The sequence below is a fragment of the Aethalodelphis obliquidens genome, unplaced genomic scaffold (genome assembly GCF_003676395.1).
Source record: "Aethalodelphis obliquidens isolate GAN/ISIS:26980383/991018 unplaced genomic scaffold, ASM367639v1 scaffold9, whole genome shotgun sequence".
Classification (NCBI taxonomy): domain Eukaryota; kingdom Metazoa; phylum Chordata; class Mammalia; order Artiodactyla; family Delphinidae; genus Aethalodelphis; species Aethalodelphis obliquidens.
This window is the reverse complement of record NW_020837953.1, coordinates 18,015,735-18,040,927: the sequence shown is the minus strand read 5'-3', so window position 1 is coordinate 18,040,927 and position 25,193 is coordinate 18,015,735. Positions and strand designations below refer to the sequence as shown.

General features: G+C 47.2%; 1 protein-coding gene, 1 long non-coding RNA gene and 1 pseudogene across 4 annotated transcripts in view; 1 reads left to right on the top strand and 2 right to left on the bottom strand.

The window, feature by feature from the left end:
- Positions 1 to 1,432: 1,432 nt before the first annotated feature.
- SLC2A1 (solute carrier family 2 member 1) overlaps positions 1,433 to 25,193 on the bottom strand; it is a 44,578-nt gene continuing 20,817 nt past the window's right edge. The window contains exons 2-12 of one of the 3 annotated variants that reach the window (XR_003433292.1): positions 22,775 to 22,935; positions 22,381 to 22,621; positions 21,517 to 21,679; positions 21,243 to 21,430; positions 20,881 to 20,985; positions 20,348 to 20,449; positions 18,943 to 19,146; positions 15,301 to 18,586; positions 13,691 to 13,780; positions 5,812 to 5,892; positions 1,433 to 1,753 (exon numbers count right to left, since the gene is read on the bottom strand). Coding sequence is in view for 2 of the 3 variants with exons in the window: in XM_027108872.1 (XP_026964673.1) it covers positions 18,386 to 18,586; positions 18,943 to 19,146; positions 20,348 to 20,449; positions 20,881 to 20,985; positions 21,243 to 21,430; positions 21,517 to 21,679; positions 22,381 to 22,621; positions 22,775 to 22,935 (1,365 nt within the window). In the remaining variant the exon portion in view is untranslated. Of the gene's footprint in view, positions 1,754 to 5,811; positions 5,893 to 13,690; positions 13,781 to 15,300; positions 18,587 to 18,942; positions 19,147 to 20,347; positions 20,450 to 20,880; positions 20,986 to 21,242; positions 21,431 to 21,516; positions 21,680 to 22,380; positions 22,622 to 22,774; positions 22,936 to 25,193 lie in introns of those variants that run through there. The other 2 variants (XM_027108872.1, XM_027108873.1) reach the window with 2 other exon arrangements.
- On the top strand, positions 6,592 to 13,684 carry LOC113621719 (uncharacterized). The gene is made up of 3 exons (XR_003433293.1): positions 6,592 to 6,825; positions 12,575 to 12,637; positions 13,431 to 13,684. It is a non-coding gene; the product is annotated as an uncharacterized LOC113621719 (long non-coding RNA).
- LOC113621718 (protein BEX3-like) lies at positions 11,876 to 13,432 on the bottom strand (annotated as a pseudogene).

Below are 25,193 nucleotides of genomic sequence, written 5' to 3'. Positions count from 1 at the left end.
TACTTGGGAAGAATTTGCTCACCAGAGATGAAACTTGATTGAGCAGGCATATGATGGGTGTAAAATGAAAAGAGAATACATGAAATTTACATTCAGTTTACAATGTTTAATGAAATTACATTTTATAAATTTTAAAATGGTTTTTTTTTTTTTTTTTTTTTTTTGTGATACCCGGGCCTCTCACTGTTGTGGCCTCTCCCGCCTCAGAGCACAGTCTCCAGATGCGCAGGCCCAGCGGCCATGGCTCACAGGCCCAGCCGCTCCACGGCATGCGGGATCCTCCCAGACGGCAGGCACAAACCCGCGTCCCCTGCATCGGCAGGCGGACTCTCAACCACTGCGCCACCAGGGAAGCCCCCCAAAATGGAATTGTTTAACAGAGTTTAATTGTTCTGCCTGAGTTACCCGAACAATAATAAAAGATCTCCTTAAGCCTAATCATTATTTTTATATAAATATAATCAATTTATAAATAGAATAATATATTTGTAAGTTGAACTTTTAAGTTTTAAATAAAGCCAAGGTTTTGAGTTTGTAGATGAAAAAATTTAATATTAATTTAGAACTTAAAATGCTGTAGTCTTTTGTGCTCACAAAACCTGCCCTCAGACATGAAAAAAAAAATCACATCAACACTATTATTATCTGCATTTAACTGATGAAGAAATGGAAGCTCAGAAAGGTTAAGAAAACAGGAATCAACTCCATGCGTGTGTGGCTTTAAAGCCTGTGCTCTTAACCAGTGTGCATGTGGTTTCCCTGATGGATCAACCTCCTGAAAAGTCAAATGACTTTGGAATAATTAAGTAAACTATTTTGAAGTGACTTAAGCAATGTCTGCTCATATGCATTATAGGTTGACTTCACAGCTAAGCGGTCAATTTCAGCTCAAGGAAAGAGACTTTACTGGCTCATGTGACAGAAAATTCTGGCTTCAGGCAGGGTTGCTACAGACTCAAACCCTGCTTCTCTCTGTCCATCAGTCTGTGTTGAGTCCATTCAGACACAGGCTTTCTTGTGGTGCAAGATGACTGGTGCTATCCCTCTGGGCTCAAGGACAGCTGGAAAATGTGGCTGCCTTTCTCCCAGTGTTCCCACAAAGAAATCATTGCATCTCACTGACTCTGATTAGCTCATGGGTCTATTCTGGAACTAATTACTGTGACCGAGAAAATGTGATGTTTTAAATGGCCATGCCTGGCGTCTCAGGTTGACCCCTAGAGTTGGAGGTGGCGTCAAATCCACCACAAACACGTGGGCTGAGAGTAGGGAGGGAGCAGTCCTGGAGAAGGGTGATTGGATGACAGTCAGAAAAAACAGATGTCCATTACAGTGGGCAAACTTCTCTCTTACTTAAGTACCTCACTATATCATTCACATGTACTGCTGACATAGTCTCTTCCTTTTGGCCAGGAATCACGATACAACACTATAACTTAACTGTGTATCCTTTATTCTGCCCATTATTGCATTTTGAGAGCAGGGATATCTGTCTTTCCTTTCATCAGTGACCAAAATAAAAGCTGTTCAGGCATTTATGTAAATGAATGAAACCCAGATTACAGGAGCCTGGGTTTGTTACCTCAGAAGAGAAATAAGGAAGATGGGAAAGTGTTTTTATGGTATTGTGGGTGGTAGCTATGTAGTATAAGGAAGGTAAGTCAAATTCACCAGACACTTATTGATAACTTCTTTGTGTTAGGCTGATTCCTGTTGGGGACAGTGTTCCAGTGGCCTTCAAGGAGCAACCAGCCTAGAGGAAGAGACAGATGGAAGGTGTTGGTTACTGTGATTTGGTTTCGGCCCAGATCCATGTTAGAATGGGCCACCATATAGCCCTTGGTAATGGGTTGAGTCCTGGAGAGGGTTGGGATTATCAAGTGTAATGTTGATTGGGTTTAAGGTTTTTAGTTTCCATTTATTGAGCACCCCCGTCAAGTTACTTATACCCAAGGCCTGGGGCCTGGGCAGTAGGCAGGTCAAAAGGCTCCCAGAGTAGGCCCAGGTCCTGGCTCAGGGTTAAAACCACCACTTCAGAGTGTGAAGAACCTAGCCACAAGATACCCACAAAACCACAGACATATGGGGCAAATTGAGACAAAGCAGAGACCATGCTTCCAGACACCCAAAGGAATGGAGCATTGTCCCAGAGACAGCATGTCTACAGACATGGAAAGGGTACTGCTTAGTTCCAGAGCGGGGGTGTGCAGGGTGCCTGAGCTTGAGACTTTGTGAAATAGAGTTGATCACACTTTTTACTTTGGCTGTTCAGAGGAAGGACATCTTTATCAAACTGCACCCATTCTGAAAACCTGACTGTGGTCATTCAGAAGCCAAGGCTTGCATAGGAAGTGGGGAAAAACAGGAGTAGAGCTAGAGAAGGAGCCATTCAGGCTCTATGAGAGAACAGCTCATTCCTTTTCCCTCCTACCTTCCTGGAGGGAGAGGCTAGTGATAGAAGGCAGCCCACCATGATACTCATTTCCCAGTGTATGTGGGTCTGAGGTAAACATGGAGAACTTCTTAAGGGTGAACAGGGAATAGCCTGCCCTCCTGGTCAAATGGTAACCCTGCTGCTGTTACATATGGGCCCAGGACGGCTGCCCATCACTCATCACTCAAGGCCTGCCAGACAGTTCCCTTGACCCAGATGCCCCAGGTAGGGGATGGAAGAGAACCTGAATAGGGAGCTGGTACCCTGTCAGCACAACAGGAGCAGAGTTAGAAAACACAACCCCAAGGGAAGCCAGAGGAATACTAATCTGGACCCTCTAGAAAAGTTGTCTTCAAACTGGGTATGCATACCCCTGGGGGTTCACAAAAACTTTCCCAGAGGTATGTGGGCATATTTAGCTTACAGGGAATCAATGTAAAGATCCTCAGCTTCCAGGTGTACTCTTTACAAAAATTAATCTGACTAAGAGGAGTGATGACAGCAAGATGGTAAAATAAGAAGCTCAGACTCCCTTCCCCAACAGAGACATTGACGTAACAATAACAGAAAGTCCAAAAAGCCTTTATGAGAATTCCAGAAACCAGTGAAGAAACTCACAGTACCCAGGCAAACTAAAAGCCAAGAACAGCTACACTGAAACAGATAAGAGGAACCATTTCATTTCACTCACAATAGCCCTTCTCCCAAGCTGGCACGGCTTGGAGCACTCAGGAGTAGAATAGAAATCATAGAGTGAGTGCTCTCAGACCACAGTGGAATTAAACTAGAAATCAGCAACAGAAAAATGGCTAGATAATCCCAAAATACATGGAATTTAAAGTATTAAATAAACTTTAAATAACACAAAACTTCTAAACAACACACAGGCCAAAGAAGAGGTATCAAGAGAAATTTTAAAATGTTTTGAACTAAATGAAAAACACAACTTATCAAAATTTGTGGGATGTAGCAAAAGAAGTGCTTTGATGGCACTGAATAACATATATTAGAAAAGAGGGAAACTCTAAACTCAATAATCTAAGCTCTACCTTTGGAAGTTTAGAAAAAGAAGAGAAAACTAAATCAAAAGTAAGCAGAAGAAATAATAAAAATTAGAGCAGAAATCAATGAAGTTGAAAACAGGATATCAATAGAGAAAATGATCAAAACCGAAAGCTGGTTCTTTGAAAAGATGAATAAAGTCGATAAGCCTCTAGCTAGGCTAACTGAGAAAAAAGAGGATACAAATTTCTAATATCAGAAGTGAAAAAGGGGGCATCTGATCCCATGGACATTAAAAGGATAATAAAGGAATATGAGCAACTCTATGCCCACAAATTTAATAATCTAGATGAAATGGGCCAATTCCCTGAAAGATATAAACTATCAAAACTCACATAAGGGGCTTCCCTGGTGGCGCAGTGGTTGAGAGTCTGCCTGCCGATGCAGGGGACGCGGGTTCGTGCCCAGTCTGGGAAGATCCCACATGCCGCGGAGCGGCTGGGCCCGTGAGCCATGGCCGCTGAGCCTGCACATCCGGAGCCTCTGCTCCGCAACGGGAGAGGCCACAGCAGTGAGAGGCCCGTGTACCGCAAAAAAAAAAAAAACAAAAAAAACCTCACATAAGAAGAAACAGGCAATCTGAGTAGGCTTATATTTATTAAAGAAATTGATCAATATTTAATAACTTCCCCAAACAGAAAGCACCAGGCCCAGGTGGCTTCATTGGTGAATTCTACCAAATATTTAAGGAAGAAATTATATCTATTTTCTACAATTCCTCCAGAAGACAGAATCAAGAAGGACTACTTCCTAACTCATTCTATGATATCAGCATTATGCTAATACCAAGACTAGACAAAGACCTTACAAATACAGAAAACTACAGAAAAACATCTCTCATGAACATAGATACAAGAATTCTCAACAAAATATTAGTAAATGGAATCCGACGATGTATTCAATATAAAAAGAATTACAGAGGGAGGATTCTGGGAAGATGGCAGAGTAGGAAGCACCTGGAATCTGTTTCCCCACCAAGACAACAATTGAACTGGCAGAATCTGTCTGATGTAACTATTTTGGAGGTCTGGCTGGAGTCTACTGAAAGCCTGCAACTTACAGGGGAAGGCCTGGATGATAAATAGCAGTTAATTCTGGTCAATTTCAGCTCTTAGCACAGTAGCAGGTACTCATCCTTCGCTCCAGCCTCATAGCAGGCAACACACACATTTCTTGGAGTAACCTACACGGAGCTAGTGGGAGCCATGGTGAATAAAAAGGACACTGTCCTCCAAATATTGGGGATCTGTGCTCTGATTGCTGCTGCTTTCTTTTTTTAAAATAATTTTTATTGGAGTATAGTTGATTTATAATGTTATATTAGTTTCAGGTGAACAGCAAAGTGAATCAGCTATACGTATACCTATATCCACTCTTTTTTAGATTCTTTTCCCATAAAGGTCATTACAGAGCATTGAGTAGAGTTCCCTGTGCTATACAGTAGGTCCTTATTAGTTATCTATTTTATATATAATAATGTGTATAGGGGCTTCCCTGCTGGCGCAGTGGTTAAGAATCCACCTGCCAATGCAGGGGACACAGGTTCGAGCCCTGGTCTAGGAAGATCCCACATGCCGCAGAGCAACTACTAAGCCTGTGCTCTAGAGCCTGTGAGCCACAACTACTGAGCCCACGTGCCACAACTAGTGAAGCCCACGCACCTAGAGCCCGTGCTCTGCAATAAGAGAACCACTGCAATGAGAAGGCTGCGCACCACAAAGAAGAGTAGCCTCCACTTGCCGCAACTAGAGAAAGTCTGTGCACAGCAACGAAGACCCAATGCAGCCAGAAATAAATAATAATAAATAAATAAATATTTTAAAAATCTTTAAAAAATACTGTATATGTCAATCCCAATCTCCCAGTTTATCCCTTCTCTCCTTTTCCCCCTGGTAGCCATACACTTATTTTCTATGTCTGTGACTCTATTTCCATTTTGTAAATAAGTTTATTTGTACCATTTTTTTAGATTCCACATATAAGCAATATCATAAGATACTTGTCTTTCTCTCTCTGACTTACTTCACTCAGTATGACAGCCTCTAGGTCTATCCATGTTGCTGTAAATGGCATTTGATTGCTGCTTCTGATCACAGAGGTGCAAAGAGAAGGGCAGCTATTGTTGTTGTATCTTCCCCCACTGTCACAAGCCACTCCCCCTCTGGTTCAAGTGACTTCCAGGTGATTTAAAGGACCAGCACCCTTTTCCTGCCCTTCATTTTTCTTTTTCTCCTTTTGGAGCCCAGATATTAAAGACTAGGAGATTCAAAAACAACTGCATATTATGGGGAAAATTAGAATGTGACTGTACATACCCAGGGAAAGATGCAGGTCCAGAAAAGACCTGAGGAGACCTTAAGTTTACATCTCAGGCTGATCTGTGGCGCAGAGACAGCCTACAACAATAAAACAAAAAAAACAAACAAATCCATCAAGTCCTGGGGATGGGAGAGAATATGATTTCCAAAGTTACCACATTATTAGATTCAAATATCCAGTTTTCAACAACAATAAAAAATCACAAGGCATACAAAGAAACAAGAAATCATGGCCCATTCAAAAAATAAAAGAATTTAAAAACCAACAAAAACTGTCTCTGAAAAAAGCCTGATGGCGAATCTACTAGAAAAGACTTAAAACACTTGTCTTAAAGATGCTTAAAGAACTAAAGGGAGATGTAGAGAAAGTCAAGAAAGTAATCTATGAGCAAAATGGAAATATCAATAAAGAGATAGAAAACCTAATAAGAAGCCAAAAAGAAATTCTGGAGCCAGAAGTTATAATAACTGAAATGAAAAATTCACTAGAGAGATTCAAAGTCACATTTGAGCAGGCAGAAGAAAGAATCAGTGAACTTGAAGATAAGACAATAGAAATTGTTAAGTCTGAGGAACAGAAAGAAAAAAGATTAAAGAAAAGTGAACAGAGGGCTTCCCTGGTGGCGCAGTGGTTGAGAGTCTGCCTGCTGATGCAGGGGACACGGGTTCGTGCCCCGGTCCGGGAAGATCCCACATGTCGCGGAGCGGCTGGGCCTGTGAGCCATGGCCACTGAGCCTGCACGTCCGGAGCCTATGCTCCGCAACGGGAGAGGCCACAGCAGTGAGAGGGCTGCGTACCGCCAAAAAAAAAAAAAAAAAAGAAAAGTGAACAGAGCTTAAGGGAACTGTGGGACAACATCAAGCAGACTGATTATATGCATTGCAGGAGACCCAGCATGACGAGAGAGAGAAAGGGACAGAGAGAAAATTTGAAGAAAACAATGTTTGAAAACTTCCCAAATTTGATGAAAAATATGAATATAAACATCTAACAAGCTCAATGAACTCCAGGTAAGATGAACTCAGAGACTCATACTGAGATATAAAAGCAGCAGGAAAGAAGCAAATCATCACACAAAAGTGAGCCTCAATAGGATTTTTGGCAGATTTCTCATGAGCAACTTTGGAGGCCAGAAGGCAGTGGGCCAACATATTCAAAGTGTTCAAGGGAAAAAACTGTGAACCAGAATCCTATATCTGGCAAAACTGGCCTTCAAAAGTGAGGGAGAAATTAAGACATTCCCCAATAAACAAAAGCTGAAGAAATCAATCTCTATACTTGATCTGCAAGAAGTGCTCAAGGGAGTCCTGCAATGTGAAATACAAGGACATTAAACAGTAACTTGGAGCCATATAGAGAAATAGAAATCTCAACGGAAGTAAATACATGTGTGCAATTACAAAAGCTAGTATTATTGTAACAATGGTTTGTAACTGCATATTTTGCTTTCAACATGATTTAAGAGACTAATACATTTAAAGAAAAAAATCTAATTAGTCTAAAAGCTAGTAGTCTTGTAACTGGTTTGAAACTCCAAATTTCATTTTTGACATAATTTAAGAGACTAATGAATTTAAAAGAATTATTAGTTTATGTTTTGGGGCACACTGTGTATAAAGATGTAATTCTGTGGCATCAACAACCAAAAGGGGTGGGGATGGAGATGGAAAGGAGCAGAGTTTTTGCATCTTATTGAAGTTAAGTTGTTATAAATTAAAATTAGAATGTTATAAGTTAAGGATGTTCAATGTAGTTCCCATGATAATCACAAAGAAAAGAACTACAGAATATAAACAAAAGAAAATGAGAAAGGAATGCAAATGTTTTGCTACAAATAAATCAACTAAACACAAAAGAAGACACTAACACAGAAAATGAGGAACAAAAAGCTATGGAGCATATAGAAAACAAGTAGCAAAATGACAGAAGTAAGTCCTTCCTTATCAGGAATTACTTTAAATGTAAATGGATTAAGTTCTCTAATCAAAAGACAGAGACTGGCAGAATGGATAGAAAACACATAATCCAACTATATGCTGCCTACAAAAGACTCACTTTATTTTATTTATTTTTTATTTTTTTAAACTTTTTATTTTATATTGGAGTATACATATACATGTATCCATTCTCCCCCAAACTCCCCTCCCATCCAGGCTGCCACATAACATTGAGCAGAGTTCCCTGTACTATACAGTAAGGTCCTTGTTGGTTATCCATTTTAAATATAGCAGTGTGTACATGTTCATCCCAGATTCCCTAACTATCCCTCCCCCCACTTTCCCCTTTGGTAACCATAAGTTTGTTTTCTATGTCTGTGAGTCTGTTTCTATTTTGTAAGTAAGTTCATTTGTATCATTTCTTTTTAGATTCTGCATATAAGGGATGTCATACAATATTTCTCTTTCTCTGTTTGACTTACTTCACTCAGTATGACAATCTCTAGGTCCATCCATGTTGTTGCAAATGGCATTATTTCATTCTTTTTAATGACTGAGTAATATTCCGTTATACATATGTACCACATCTTCTTTATCCATTCCTCTGAAAAGACTCACTTTAGATCCAAAGACACAAATACAGTAGATTAAAAGTGAAAGGATGGAAAAAGATATTCCATGGAAATAGTAAGCAAAAGAGAGCAAAAAGACAAAATAGACTTTATATCAAAAAAGGTTACAGATTACTAGGGGTATTAGCAGAGGTAAGGGTGTAAGAAAAAGCAGGCCAGAGAGTACAGAGTTTTAAATGGCAGGCTAGGTATTCTTTCTGCAGTGTGCAGTCATCAAGGCCATCCAGCAGGGAGGAGCCATAATCCTAGACCTGAGTGTGAAGGATGAAATGAGAAGAGTGTGGAGGAAGTCAACTTGGTTGAGGAGTTATTTCAGTTTACTCAGAGAACAATATACCTTTTTCCATAAATGTCCTGATATAGAATACCCCTAATAGGGCCTGCCTCTGAAAATATGTCTCAAAGAGTTAGACAAGATTTTTGAAAGTATAAAATGAAAGGCTAAAGCTTGGCCCAAGCTCCAGCACCTATTGCCCCAAAATAAAAGAACAAACAAATGTACAGATTTTGACCAAGTTGCTTTTGTTCTAACTGGTTTTTAAGAGAGCAGGCATAGGTTGGCTGTATAATAATACAATAATAATAAAACACAACATTGTAAATCAACTATACTTCAATTAAAAAAAGAATTAAAGGGCTTCCCTGGTGGCGCAGTGGTTGAGAGTCTGCCTGCTGATGCAGGGGACATGGGTTCGTGCCCCGGTCTGGGAGGATCCCACATGCCGCGGAGCGGCTGGGCCCGTGAGCCATGGCCGCTGAGCCTGTGCGTCTGGAGCCTGTGCTCCGCAACGGGAGAGGCCACAACAGTGAGAGGCCCGCGTACCGCAAAAAAAAAAAGAATTAAAAACAAATAAACAAACAAAATGATTATAGTAACCATTGAATGAGCACTTGCTATGAGCCAGGTACTGTAAGTCTTTCCTCATTCAATACTCACAAACCTGTGATGTAGATTCACTTATTATCATCGTTTCATAGATAAAGAAACTGAGTCTAAGAGAGGTCAGAGTCAATATGCAGCATTACTTAGATTAAAATGCTGTGCTTTCTATTTCAAAATCATGTCTTTACCCATTGCACTTCATGTGCTTAAGCAGCTGTGCTTGGCAGACAGCGTATAGCATTGCCCCTGGGGATGATGATGTGACAAGAAAAGAACTGCTTGACTTCTTTGTGTCTTGATTTGTTCAGCAGTAAGTGGAAATAATAACTGCCTTTTCATCAGGCAGAGTAACGGGAGATAAGACTGTTTTTCCCTCTTGGTTTGATTGCAAAAGAGGCCATGTCCACCCATAGGTGTGAATGGAAATAAGAGGCCACTTACAGAGTGTGGTTTGTGTTGGTGGCCCAAGTGCAGTTGCCTCATCTATACAATGGGCATAATAATAATAGTGTCCACCTCCTAGGATGTTTGTAAGGATCCGATGTATTCATACATGTCACAGATTTAGGACAGTGCTTGACAAATAGCACTCGCTATCTAAATACTAGCCATTACTGGTATTAAAGATAGAAACTTGGCTACCAGGGATCACTGTGGCCATAAATATATGTAACCTCCAAGCAGAGATAGGGAGAAGCCTCACTCACCCTGGCTTTTTCTCAGCAGGCATTTAGTTAGGAAGATTAGCTAGCTATAATCTTGGCCAATAGTAAGCAGAGCGCAAAGAAAATGACAGGGATGGAGAAATAACGTTATCAGAAAATAAAAATAGCTCCTAATTTTTACCATTTCTACAATCAAGCACCACATTAAGAGTATACCAACTTGGTCTTGCCTAATCCTCACAGTTCTGTGGGGTAGGTGTTATTAACTGTGTCCTCTGTCAGCCTCCACTCCGACCTCTGTAAAAAGACAATATAAGGTGATGGGAGAGGTGGGGGGAGGGTGGTCCTGCTGGGCTCCTGGCCGAGCAGCTTCTCTTGGCTCTCTCCGAGGCAGGAAGCGCCTCTTCCACAGGACATCAGTGTAAGCCTGAATAACAAAAGGAATTTCTCCCTCCTAAGCCATGGCACATCAGTTGCACAGAAATACCACTTTGGGAAACAGTCTTCAGGAGAGCCTCGATGAGCTCATACAATCTCAACAGATTACCCCCCAACTTGCCCTTCAAGTTTTACTTCAGTTTGATAAGGCTATATATTCAGTGTTGGTACAGAAGGTCAGGAACAGAGTCAATTCCAGGCCTGTGTATGTTTGGCTACCTTCCCTAAAGAGTTACTGAGATTTCAAACGTCTGAAACATTATCTGCAGGATTGAAGGGCTCTCTAAATACCTACAGATTCTGCGATAATGTATGGACTTTTGTATTGAATGATGTTGAATTCAGAGAGGTGACAGAACTTGATAAAGTGAAAATTGTAGCCTGTGAGTGGGACCTCTCTGGTGGACAAGTGGCTAAGACTCTGTGCTCCCAATGCAGGGGGTCCGGGTTCGATCCCTGGTCAGGGAACTAGATCCCACATGTCGCAACTAAGAGTTGCATGCCGCAACTAAAGTTTCCTCACGCGGCAACCAAAATAGATCCCGCAGGCTGCAACTAAGGATCCTGCATGCCACAACAAAGATCCTGCACGCAGCAATGAAGATCCCATGTGCTGCAACTAAGACCCGGCGCAGCCAAATAAATAAATAAATAATTTTAAAAAGTGTAGCCTGCGATGGTAAAAATTCTGGCTCCAATACTACAGAATGAATAGAAAAAAATCCTGTTTTTGTTATTGTTATTGTTATTGTTATAACAATAACATCCTGTTATTGTTCATCTCTTTTCGAAGAGAAGCATAGGAGACTTTTTAAAAAATTTATTCTAGCATTGCAGAAATGACTACACTGTGCCGTACTATCAGAGAATTCCAGTAGAAAGAAGCTTATAACTCTGTACCCTCTTACATTACATTTATTATACATCATGAAGAAACAGAACTTTCTTTTTAATGACACATCAAACACTGTTGCCTTCCTAAGACTATTCTTTAATAAATTCATTTTAAAACAAACAAACAAAAAGTGATGGGTATTCTTGCCTGGGCAATATGACCCCAGAGCCCACACTTCTAACCTCTACCCTCAGCTTCTTTGAGGGTTTACCACTGGGAACCAGACGTCAAGGTGGGGGGTCAACAGGCTGGGGTGGAGGTGGGGGAACTAAGACACGCCATAATTACACCACAGTCTGCAGTAGGGTTTAAGGAAATAAATTATAGGCCCCCAGTACTTTGAGTTTCCTCGTTTAAAATCAGATTTTAAACCCTAGGCCACAAGTATCAATGGTACTTTCTGAGAAACTCTGATTGAAGCCTGTTGACACAAGTGCTTTTGAAAGTTCAAAACACCAATAGATCTTGTACCCTCTGCTTAGAAAGAAAGGAGGGAGGACAGAGAATATCTACTTCCCAGGTTTTATAAAGTTTAGGTTAAATTTATACTTATTCTTGTTTTTTTGGGTTTTTTTTTTTTTTGCTTTTTTTTTTTTTTTTTTTTTTTTTTTTTTTTTTTTTTTTTTTTTTTTGCTTTTTAATTGCTTTATTAACTTCACATTTTCCATGCAAATGGGTGAACCTCTCAATCTGAGTTTGTTGACAGAAACTCAGATTGGGTGCCAAGGCAATCTCCAATTAGAAGCTGGTAACACAGAACCCACCTGACATGGAAATTACGTAAGGTTCACAGCAAATGGATCAGAAAAGGTGTATCAGGAAAATGCAAGAAAAAAAAAGAGAACAACAGTGGGAATCACAGTACTAATCTCATGGAAAATGGCAGGAGTCAATGCATAAGGCAGAATTCATCATGATGGTCATGGTGATTAGAGAGCTCCCCCATAAAGATATGTAGACAATTCCTCAACTGCAACTCCCTAAGTTTTCTCCTGATTTCGCTCATCTCTTCATGAACATTTCCATGTAATCTCCATCTCCACCCATCCCATCTTTGACCTGCCTATTGGGTATGGCTCATCAGAAATTAGGGGCAAGTTGGCGAGCCTGTCCCCGTCTATTATTTCCTGCCGGCTGGTGGCCTTCGCCCCCTCCCAAAAGGCGGTTTTCCTTTCCTTTTTGCACAGGCTGCTCCATTTCTTCGTTTCCCTGGGCCTTCCTTGCTGTCTCCTGCTCCTCCCGATTCCCGCCACAAGTGCGCCACCGTGAAACTTAGTACTTATTCTTTATACTTATTTCTATCTTGCAGAGCAGTAGAAATTTCCAAGACTCGTTACTGGGAAAGGCAGTGAAATTTCTGTAAGAGTCAGAGGTTTGTTTTCATAATTATCTTCCATGGGTTGTTTTCCCCTTACAATATATTTTCATTACAGAAAACTATATGTGTTGCAATATAGGTCCCCTCCAAGTTGTAAAGTCTGTCACAGGAGGGTGGATTTGCTCACTAACTCTATGATAACTAACCTGCTAAGCATAACTGCATATTATAATGAACACAAACAAAATACCAAAACTGGGAAGTTTCTTCTTACATTAAAAAAAAACCCAAAACAAAACCCAAAGTCCTCATGTGATATATGAGGCCCTATACGATCTAGCATCCTGCCACCTCTCTGCCCTCATCTCCCTGTCGCCCTGGTCCAGCCATCCTGGCCTCCTTGCTTGTCCTTCAACACACCAGACATGGTCCTGCCTTTGTACCTTTGGACTTGCTGTTCTCTTGGCTTAGAAAAGCCTTTCCCCCAGATTATGCATATGATTTGCTCCCTTACTTCATTCACATTTGTTCAGATATCACACCCTCAGGGAGACCTTCAAATTATCTCGTCTAAAATCAAGCCACCCACTTCACCCTCACATCCATCATCTTCTATTCTTTGGTTTGCCTCTTCTTCCCCATAACACAAATCATCATCTGATACTTTATTATACGTTTGTTGATTGTTGATTGCTGGGTTTTCCCCACCAGAATGTAAGCTCCATGAAGGCAAATCTTTGTTTTGTTTGCTGCTGTATCCCCAGCCCTAGAACAATGCCTGGCACCCAGCAGGTGCTCAATAAATGAATGAAGTGAAACTAATGAAAAGATATGGGTTCCATGACAGGAAAGAGCTTGCACTGGGAACCCTGCACCAGGTGGTTTAGGAGATGCCGACCATCAGAGCCAGAGATGACCTTGAGAAGGGAAGAGATCCCTGGGAATTCACAGAAACCTGGGGGGTGAGTACCAGACTTTATGAAGGGGGTGAAAGGGGGAATATGGAGTAACTCTAACTGACACATGCATCACACACACATTATCTTATTTCATCTTAATATCACAACAGATGAGGAAACTGAAGATCAGAAAGGTGAAGTGACTTACCCATGGTTATTCAGCTAAGTAGCAGAGCCTCGATCTGAAGTCAACTCTGTCTGACTCTAGAAACCATGTTCTTTTCAAGACACCACACAGCTGAGGAGAAAGTTTGGCAAAGAGTGTGTGTTCAGTTAAGTAACAGTTGAAGGAATGAACAAATGCTTCATAGAGAAAGTGTTAATTTGGTCTTTTTTGAGATCAAACAGCCTTATGGAGAGACCAAAGGCAGACCTGGAGAAAGAAGGAGATTGAACAAAAAGTTTTAAGATTAGATAGTTAGGTGAGGAGCTGTCCAGGGAACACTGAGTACATCAGCTTAGCTGGATCTTAGAGTGTTAATGGAGCATTTTGGGAGATAAGGTCTCCAAGGACCCAAATGTGAAAGATCTTGACTGCTTGGTTATGGAATTTGGACTTTACCATGAGACGGTGGGGAGCATTAAGCTGTAGAGTAATGTGCTCAGACACTGCTTTAGGAAGTCATTCTGGGGTGCTGGGGATGAAATTACCAAATGGATTTATTGTAATAGTCCCAGTGAAGAGTTATCGGCAAAGCAGTCAGTTCTCTCTGAACCCATGAAAGGTTGAGGTTAAAACCAGCCCTGACCTAAACATTCACACAACAGCCACTAGTTGGCAGCAATGTCCCAAGAAACAGGTGAGCCAGCCTCCAAGTAGGAGCTTCCTCAGCCAGCTCCTTGGGCTGTGATGGGGTATGGTCACCTGGTGGAACACAAGAGTAGTTGGGAGAACAGCCTGTGTGGAGGGAACCCCAAAGACCCAGAGGGGAAGGAGTATGTGGAGGTCAGAGGACAGGGTGATCAATGCCTGGAGGATGGTTGCAGTGGGATGGGGGGCAGGGGTGAGAGGGGAGGCTGCATCTGAGAGGTAGAAACTGATTGCAAATGGCCTTGAATTTCCAGGCTAAGAAAGCTGGACATTATCCTGAGGGAAATGGGGACCCAGGAAACCCATGTTTAAGTAGAAGAGAAACATGACTAGACTTGCCTTTTAGAAAGATCACCAAGATTGCAGTGTGGAGAATGAGGGGAAAGAGACAGGAAGCAGAGAGAACAGTGAGGAGGTGCTGCAGTGATCCCCAGAGAGATGATGAGTGGTCTGAACTAGGGTCAGCAATTGAAGTGGACAGAAGGGGTCAGATTTGTAGGTGACTTAAGAAATAAAAATCATAGAATGAGAAAGAGGGCATTAAAATGTAGTTTTCAAAAAAAAAATGTAGTTTTCACAGAAGAGAATGAATATTCTCTCCCCATTATTAAGAACACTTTCTGAATTGTTGGATTTTCTCCCTAAAACTGCAGTGGAAGAGCTCAGATCATGGAACTTCTTTAGGTCTAAATTCACTCAGTCTGTGGTGGGAACCGGCGACAAAGGAATGACTTAGCAGTTGCCTCCCCACTGGTGGAATAACAGTCAACTGTACAGTGTGGTGAGGGCTTTGATGGAGGAAATACAGGACAGTGTGGGGTCCAGCGGGGGAACCTGATGTAGGTTTCCAGAGAGGAGACTTGTGAGCCCAAAATATGCAAAGGATCTCACAAAACTCAGTGAGCTAAGCACTGGAAAAGAAGGGAGTCTGGGAGCAGCCCCGTTACCTGTTTACCCCTTTTCGTCACAAACCGTAGGCGTCACCTTATGCGCGATAAGGTGTCCCAGGTGAGCTACATTCTCCAGGATGAAAGCGCTAACCCAGCCACGGTCGCCAGCTCCTGGAGCAAACTCACTTCCCAGAAGACAGACATGCTTAGCGTCCCTCAGAGGCTCCTGGACCACCGCCCAGGGCAGACAGGCTGTGATTGGTGGGAGCCTGGGGCCCGCCCCTCACCAGCCCCAAACTGCGGTTCTGATTGGTGGAGAAACAGCGTAGCCCCGCCTCTCCCGCCAGTCGGCAAAGGAGGCTACCCAGGTGGGTGCGCGACCGCTGAGGGGGCCCTAGAGCACCGCTGTTACGGTCTGGGAGAGATGGAAGATCTCCCCGGCCCCAAATCTTCTACACCGCGATGGACTGCAGTCCCTAGAGAAAAGGCGTCAAGGGACCGGAAGCTGTGCTTCCCGGAGCATTGTGGGCCCAGGCGGGGGTGGGCCGGGTCTTCCGGCGCCTGCGTGCACCTAGCAGTTTGGGAAATGGTGGCCCCCGGCACGTTGGTGTAAGCCGTGTGAGGGGCGGGAACCCGGGAGTGGGTTCTCGGGCATTTTCAGACCAGGGAGCCCTGGGCTGGGGTGGGGCCGGGATGCTACCGGGCGCCGCCCCGCTTTGGGGCCTCCTCGGGCGCCACTGCTTTGCATCCTTAAGCTCAGGCCTCTAGCGTGCCCCTTCCGCCCCAACCCCACCCCTAGTCCGTTTCCTTCCATCCGGTGGGAACAGCAGCAGGGGTGCCACCATAGGATTTTAAGAGCGCTGAGTGCGCACCTGGCATCCTGGGCCCCTGACTCCTCTTTGCATTACCCCTCCCGGGGCCCCTGCGAAGCAAGAGCTAACTCCTTTCAACAGAAGCCTGCTGGGGCCATGTGATAAGGCCTCCTCCATCGCACCTGGTCCCAGCCCTTCATCGGTTAACCACCCTGCCCCCAGGCTCAGGCAAGGCACAACCCTTCTCCGAGCCTCACTCCTGATTTGTGAGATGGGGATGGCTAACTCCTCAGATTCTCTGTACCGAATGATAATACACACAGGCACTGCCAATTACGATGTACCCGTTTTCCCTTCTCACCCTCTCCGTACAACCCCGCTTCATGGCAAGCAGATTTTATAGTTTAACCTGTGTGCAGTTATGAAGGCTTCGACAGGCATATCCACCCCACCCCCCGATTTTGTCAGCCGAGCCTCTAGGGACAAATATCCTTGGTGCTTTTATTTCAACTGTTTTCTGAGTGCCTGCTCTGTGCCAAGCACTGTATTTAGTACTGAAGACCCAGATGAACCAAATTGACTTCTTTCCATGAAATTGAGACTAGTGGGGGAAATAGGAACTTGTGATAAAGGTGGTGATAAAAGACGTGATAAAAGATACAGTGCCACAAGAAAGGAACAAATGAAGTGCTCTTGAAATTCAGGGATTGGGAGAAGGCGGTTAGAAGTCTTTAGAGGGTGTGCAGTAGCCTATAAGCTGGATCAGAGGGGGCATTCTGAATTAAATAGATGGGAGAAGGCAGCTTGACAGCTCACTCTGCCCATGCAGTGAACATGGTTCATTTTGCTTTGGAGGGGCTGGGGGTTTGGGGTGAGGAGTGGGGTATAGGGTGGGGGGTGTGCAGTATAATTTTTTTTTTTTTTGGCCACGCGGCTTGCGGGATCTTAGTTCCCTGACCAGGGACTGAACCTGGGCCACCACAGTGAAAGCGCCGAATCCTAACCACTGGACCACTAGGCAATTCCTGCAGTATAATTGTTAAAAGCAGGGGTTTTAGCGTATTTGCTGTGAGACTTCAGGCACGTTAACCTCTTTGAGCCTGTCAACTGTACAGAGATAGTACCTACCTCACATTCAAGATAACGCGTATTATCTTCATGCCTGAGCATCAAGGTCAGCACATAGCTGTCATTTTTTTGAATACCAGCTATCCTACGTGAAGGAAAATGGGAATGCCTCGAATGCCAAGATTTTTAGATTTTTCTCTAGGTAATAGAGATCAAACAGATTTTTAAGCAGTAGAGCGTGTTGATCAAAGGTGCTTGGAAGTGACTGAATCTTGGAGTCAAAAAGTCTGAAGCCGCTCTAATAGTTGCTTCTTTCCCATTCCCATCCAAATCTGTCTACCCTCAACCCATATGCATTTCAGAACGATGTTTCTAAAAACCAGCCATTTATATCTGCTTAGGTAAGTTACAGAGTAAGGTGGTGTATTTACAAGTTGGTTTGTCCAGATATACTATAACTTAGTGTCTGTATTTAATATTGACAACCAAAAAATATATATAAATATCTTCCAACTATACACAGCAGGGCAGGAGTGTTCACGTCTTCTTGAATAGTGAGTTCTCAGTTTCCCATGGCCCTCCTCTCTTGGTGACCGTCTGGCCCTCAGTGCAAAGGAGACTAGCACCTGGCAGCCCAGTCTGGCCCTTCCCCTCTCCTCCCTGTACTCCAGTGCTCCCAACTGGTCTCAGGCAAGGGAAGATTAATTTGAGTGGTTGGGTAGGAAGAGACAGGAATGGGCGAATCCTAATGGAGCCTGATCCTGGAGCCTGATCCCTAGGTGGGGAGACCCAGGCCCACAGAAGGAGTGGCCAGAGCCACCTCTTAGGGTAGAAGACTCATGGTTCGTAGTTCGATTAGTGTGTCCTTGGGTCATAGGTCCGGCCCTACAGATTAGCTTGGCAAAGAAGGCAAGTGTCTAGGCAGGGCTTGGTCCCCACCCTCAGGCACTGAGCCATTCAGGGTGAAGCCAGGGATGTGGATAAAGGAGACTCTGGCTGATAAAAAAATAATAACAAAATCAGTAATAAAAAAATTATAAAACCTGTTGCTTGTCTGAATAGATCTGAGCAACAGTCTTGTTAAAATCCTGGAGCCATTAAAAGTCCTGAATATTCTTCTGGACATCACTACTGGCTGAAGGAAAGAGCCCCAGGCCCAGCTCTGCTGAGATCTTGTCAGTTTGAAAGTCTCATCCAGCTGCCTGTGCTCTGAGAGATCCTTGGGCTGCTGGGAGCAGACCGGGCTGGTGGTGTGGGGCACCTCACACTTGTGAATCAGCTCCCAGGGGGTGGAACAGCTCCTCGGGTGTCTTGTCACTTTGGCTCGCTCCCCCCTGCCGGAAGCCGGAAGCAATCTCATCGAAGGTCCTGCCTTTCGTCTCGGGAACTTTGAAGTAGGTGAAGATGAAGAACAGAACCAGGAGCACGGTGAAGATGATGAAGACATAGGGACCACACAGTTGCTGAAAGATACACAGAAACACTCGGTTGGAGACCTGACCCTACATCGGGCCGTAGGACCTTGGCTAAGTCACTTTACCTCTGGGCCTTTGATCTGAAAAAGGGAACACCCACCGACAACCCAGGAGCATTGGGATGTTAGTATTAGACTCTGCGGCAGCTGGCATGTGATAGGAGCAGTTTCCCACAGCAGAGCAGAACAGAAAATTCGAAGATAAGGAAAGAACCCTGTGTGACTTGGGCTTCTGAGCCCCAGCATGATTCCCGTAAGAACGGTAGGGACAGCATTTTGCACAGTACTATGGGGTCCTGCATGCAGGAGAGAAATGCTGAGTGTGGGCACTCTGGGAGTTCTCACCTCCACATACTGGAAGCACATGCCCACAATGAAATTTGAGGTCCAGTTGGAGAAGCCAGCGACAGCAATGGCAGCTGGACGAGGGCCCTGGCTGAAGAGTTCAGCCACAATGAACCATGGGATGGGGCCGGGGCCCACTTCGAAGAAGGCCACGAAGCCAAAGATGGCCACGATGCTCAGGTAGGACATCCAGGGCAGCCGCTCCTGTTGAGGACGAGAGACGGGAGGAAAGTTAGATTGGGCTGTGCTGGATCCTCAGAAGAAACAAACTGCAAAGGCAGCCCAGGGCAGGCCTAAGAGCTCTAGGCTGGAAAGCAGGAGGCCAGGGTTGATCCTGGATTTGCCGTGTGACTTAGGTACCCTGTGCCGGGTCTCGGATTCCTCATCTGAACAAAACAGTTTAAGTCCTGTGTGGTCTGTCCTCCCAGAATGGTCATGTAGTTGCGTGTGGAAGGCGCTAAGAAGAGGTCCCTGGGGTCCCCTGGCTCTGGCTGTGGAGCAGTCTGCTTACAGTAGGAGGATGTGGAAGAACATTCCTGGGGGTGGGTGTCAGAAGGCTTATAAGGTGCCCTACTCGGGACTGGCACAGAGCAGGCATGTGGTTTTACGTATAATCATTCTCGAGGAAGCTGCAGTAGAAAAGTTCTATGGGCTTCGTTCCAGATCCCAGATCAGCTGCTCATTGCCTACGGTATTGCCAGGCCTCTCGGCCATCACCGCACTCTAAGCCTTGGTTCGGCTGTAAAATGAGTGTACTGGTGCTTTCCTTGCCCAGGTGTTGGACAATCAAGCGTTGCGTGTGAAGTGCCTGGGACAGGATCATCACAGAGATTACAGTCACGGGCTTGGGGCCAGCAGACCTGAGGTTGACTCCTGGCTTCGTCCTTTATCTGCTACGTTACTAACCTCACTGGAGGAGGCTTCCTCACCTGAGAAATGGGAATATTGACTGAACTACACCTGTGCGTCGTGAGGACTGAGTGAGATGAGGCATGTTTCCACGCCTCTGTGGTGAGGAGGGCATTACTTTCTAGGGCTGTTCTGAAGATGAATTGAAGATGCAGAGAAGACTTTGAAAAATTTAGTATCAGGCAGAGTAGCTCCTGGGGAGACAGAACTTGAAGTCTGGGGCTGGAGGTGCGGTGGTGAGAAAGCACCAAGCAGCGAGGAGCCATTTGAAGACAGGATGGGAGCGGGATGGAAGGAGCCAGCCTTAAGAGGCAGAAGGTCAGGCCCACGCCCGGGATTGTGAGGGGTGCAGAACCAGGGCGAGGGCAGCCCCCCCTGCCAACACCTGGCCTCCAGTGCTGCTCGCCAGCCTGGGGCTGAGACAGGCACTTTGGGGTCTGATGCCCACGTGAGCTCCCCCCACCTGCCGCCTGGCCCCCCGAGCAAGGCAACTCACCAGCAGCGCCAGCGCGATGGTCATGAGCACCGCACAGCCTGCCATACCGGCCAGGCCTATGAGGTGCAGCGTCCGCCGGCCAGCTCGTTCCACCACAAACAGCTGTGGGCAGAGAGGATGTCAGTGCAGCCTGCCTGGTGCCCCTCTGAACATACCCCTTCCTCCGGGAAGGTGGCCCCCAGTGCTGGGAAAGCCACGTGGCACTGCAGAGATGGATGCCTCCTCCCTGGGGCTCAGCTCGGGGACTACACAGGATCTGAGGGAATGCGAGCTGGCCCCCAAGAGCCAGACAGCTGAGCATTCTGGCTGTGGCCTTGGGCCAGCCATTGCACTTCTCTGAGCGTCAGTGTCATCAGCTGTTTGATAGAGTAATGAACTTGACGAGTTGTCCAAGATGAAATGAGAGAGCACTTAGGGAGCCCGTGATGCGTGCCTGGCTCACAGTAAAGGCTGCTGTTTGGTCATGAGGCCCTGAGGCCCCAAACTGGACCCCAGCTGCCGACTGGCTGTGGGCAACGATGCAAAAGACTCACCGACACGACAGTGAAGGCTGTGTTGACGATGCCGGAGCCGATGGTGGCATACACAGGCTGCTGCACCCCCGCCTTCTCGAAGATGCTTGTGGAGTAATAGAAAACCTACGGGACACAGAATTCGCGGAGCTCAGCCAGGTGCGGTGGCTCTTCCCCGGCCTCTGTCCCAGTGGGGTCAGGACACACGGTCAGTAAAGAATGAAGGGGACAGTGCACCAGTGCCCTCATGGGTTCTGGTTCTAAAGGACAGCTGCTCCTCTGGCAGGGGCTCGTCTTGTTTTAAGTGTGGGACCTGTCCACAGCACACACTTGACCGCAGGGTTTGGCTGGGGCCACAGGAAAGGGTGGGTGAGGGCACTCACAGCATTGATGCCAGACAGCTGCTGGGACAGCTGCAGCACCACGGCAATGAGGATGGGCTGACGGTAGGCGGTCGAGCGGAACAGCTCCAGGATGGTGACCTTCTTCTCCCGCATCATCTGCCGGCTCTCCTCCTTCATCTCCTGCAGGTCGCGGGTCACATCCGAGGTCCCGCGCAGCTTCTTCAGCACTGGGGGGGCCGGAGGGAAGGCGGGGGTGGCTCAGAGCAGGGAGGAGGCCAGGGCCGGGGGCGGGGAGGGGCAGGGCCCGCCGTACCGCTCTTGGCCCGGTTCTCCTCGTTGCGGTTGATGAGCAGGAAGCGGGGGCTCTCAGGGCAGAAGGGCAGCAGAATGCACTGCAGCAGGGCTGGGATGAAGATGACGCTCAGCAGCAGGGGCCACAGGTCCTGGTTGCCCATGATGGAGTCCAGGCCAAACACCTGGGGGCGGCAGGGCCAGAGCAGCAGCTGTGAGCACCTTGCCCCGGGCCCACTCGCGGCCCCAATCCACCCAGGGGCCTTCTTCGCCTGCTTTGTGGCAGCTGCTGCTTTAGAGAGAGGGCTCTAGTTCTCAGTCTAGTTCTGCCACTAACGTGAGGCTTAACTTCTCTGAACCTCGGTTTCCTCATCTGTGACAAGGGGGAAGTAGGACCTACATCACGGCATTAGTGGGGATAAGATGGCAGGGCTACAGACATGTCTGGCAGGGGGATGGGGGCTGCTACTTTGCCACAGGACGATTTAGGGATGGGGCAGGGAGAGCCTCGAGAGAGGGGAGTGCATATATATATATATATATATATATATATATATATATATATATACACACACACACACAGGCATCAAGGCGTGGAGGTGTGAGAGGGTCGGCATGTTGAGGAACCAGTGGGCTGCCCTGTGGTTGGATCCCCACAGTGAGAAGAAAGGACGCGAGGCTGAGTGGGCTGGGATGAGAAGGGTCCAGGCATCTGGACTTGCTCTCCCACCGGGGGGGCCCCGGGAGAATGGTGAGCGGTGGTGTTCTCGGGACCTGCGCCTAGGATGTGTCTACGAGGCTGCCCTTTGCAGGGCTGTGGAAGGCCAGGTGAGGAGGTGAATCAGGACACACACCTGAGGCACTGGAGCCATAGGTGGGGGCTTACCTGGGCGATGAGGATGCCGACGACGATGCCCAGCTGGTGCAGGGTACCCAGGGCCCCGCGAAGGTCCGTGGGGGACACCTCCCCCACGTACATGGGCACGAAGCCAGTGGTCAGGCCGCAGTATACACCAATGACGAAGCGGCCGAGGATCAGCATCTCAAAGGACTTGGCCAGTTTTGAGAAGCCCATGAGCACAGCGGACACAAAGGTCAGCAGGTTCATCATCAGCATTGAATTCCGCCTGGGGGGCAGGACGGGGAGGAGGTCACAGGTCAGGCAGGTCCCTGGACCCCCCGGAGGCCCCAGGGGCTGGGTCACAGGTAGACCCTAGGACAGCCAGGGAAGGCCCCCCACCTCCCACTCCCTGGGCAGGGCCAGGACCCCTTCTGCTCACCGGCCAAAACGGTTAACGAAAAGGCCCACAGAGAAGGAGCCAATCATGCCCCCCACGGAGAAGATGGCCACAGAGAGGGACCAGAGCGTGGTCAGTGTGGCGGGCAAGATGCGCTCCCCATAGCGGTGGATCCATGTCTGGTTGTAGAACTCCTCAATCACCTGCAGGAGCAGAAGCAGCCTGGTGGGCGAGGCCAGGACCCAGTCATCCTTCTCCCTTGCACTCCCCCACCTCCAAGAGGACCATTTTATCACAGGATGCTAGAGGGGGCCCAGGGGCCCAGCACCAGGCCCAGCCCCAAACTCGCTGCTTTCTTACGCCGGGTGCCACCCCTTTTGTGGGCCTCAGCCACCCACACCACCGAGGGAGAGTGGCGCCGGCTCTCACACCTCCCCCAGGGGTGGTTTCCAGCGCCCCATAGTTTCAGGCGCTCAACAGGACTTTCTGGGGATGATGGCAAGTGAACAGTGGTGGAAGTTCAGGCATAGCAGAGAGAGGCTCAGAGAGAGAGTGCTTCTTCCCGCATGCCCCTCCCCAATCCCCCTTGCTGGGGAGGAAATACAGCTGGACAGAGGCCCTTCGAGGAAGGGAAGGGCAGGCTGACTTTGCACTCAGGCCTGGTGTGAGCAACTTGCACACAAATGCTTGTGAGACCCACCCCCGGCTGGCCTGGGAGTTCCCCTCTGAAGGACCCATGGCCTCGTCCCCTCTCTCAGGTGCCCAGTTGGGCGGTACAGGGAAAGCTACAGACAAGGAAGCAGTTCCAGGAACTGGAGACACCTGTCCTAGAACAGGCCTCCCGCTAGCCCTGCCCCCACCAAAGGGAGGGCCTGGCTGGCCCAGGCCCAGGAATGTGGCAGGCGGGCAGCACTGGTTCTGCTTGCTCACACTCTCCCCTCCTCTCAGGTGACGCAGATACATGCCCAGTGCCTCGGGACAAGCCAGACCCACCCAGCAACACGCGCAGCCACAGGCCCACCGTACCCAGAAACAGCCTCCTGTGTACACACGCCATCACACACACGAACTCGCGCTCACATAATCTGAACATTCCCGACTTCAGCCAGTCACAAACCTGCATGCCCCTCTTCCCCTCCCCACTTGCAGCTCAAACTCAACTCCGCGCGAGCCCAACCCATCTGGCACCCCTCCCCACTGCAAGTTTGTGTGCACCGGCCAATATGCAGCCTCTCATACAGTACGATCTCCACTGGCACTGCTCTTGGCCCTCCGTAACCCTCCCAAGCTCCAGGGGTCTAGCAGAAGAGGAGGCTGTGGGTAGCCGCAACCGCCAAATGGGGAACCAAGGCCCACAGTCCCAGGAGTGCCCACTGAGTTATCTACTTGTCTGTCCCAGGGAAGCTGGACAGCTCAGGGGTGAGGAACCCAGACGCAGCCAAGTTCAGACCCAGCCCTACCACTCATCTCCAGTGTGACCGAAGGCAAACGATTTTATCTCAAATGACATTAGCAATATCCACTTCCATAGTGTTGCGGGAAGTTAATGAAACACCCTTGGCAGTGCTCACACGGTGCTTGGTACCACCACTGAGCTGAGGGACCCCACCACGTTCCGGTACTGACCCAGGGGCAGTGCAGGCCACTGACAAAGGCTAACAGAGCCTGCGTCCCATAATTCAAAGTCAAGGCTCCTGCCAGGTATCAGTCCCACCTCCCAGCATCTCTACTTTTGCCCTATGCACCCTTTCCCCCAGTTCCACGATTACTCCTCCTGGAGGGCCCACCTGCCTTACCACGCTGAAACCTTTTGAGACCCAGCTCAGAGGGTCCCAAGAGTCTGTCCTCCCTGAGGGCAGGGACCCCAGTGGATTCACCCCAGGGCCTGTCCCAGAGCTGGTGCAGGGGGGCCTAGCAAGTGGATGGAGGAGCAATGAAAGGGCCTTAGGCTTCCCTCCTAGCAGCCCTTGCTTCTGCCAGGGGCAGAGAAGGCAGATTTCAACAAAACAAACACAGAGTGCTTGTGTTCTTCAAGGGACAAAACCAACCCCAGAGGAGGACTGGTTGGGAACAGTAATGCTCCACTTATCAGGCTCTGCAGAGAGCAAGCTGTCCTGGATAAGGGAACTGTCCAGATAGATGGCCCTCACCCCTTGGAGGGCCCATCGTCTGGCTGGAAAGCTTTCTCCCTCCTGTCCCTCACACTCTGCCGCCCAGAGCAACCAGACCTACAAGCAGGGCTCCAGGGCACTGATGTCCTTGGGGCTCTCTGCAGGGGCAAGGAGAGGTGTTTGCCCCAGATGACACTTAATTTTTGCATGCTGTAGTTCTCAGGCTCACCCCCTGCCCCCTGTGTTTCAGATGCTTGTCTCACAGAGCTCTCCACATCTCGTTTTAAAATTTGTCAAGTCGGCTAATGGAACTTGCCTGAATTGTACGCAGAGCCAATACGTGTAGTATT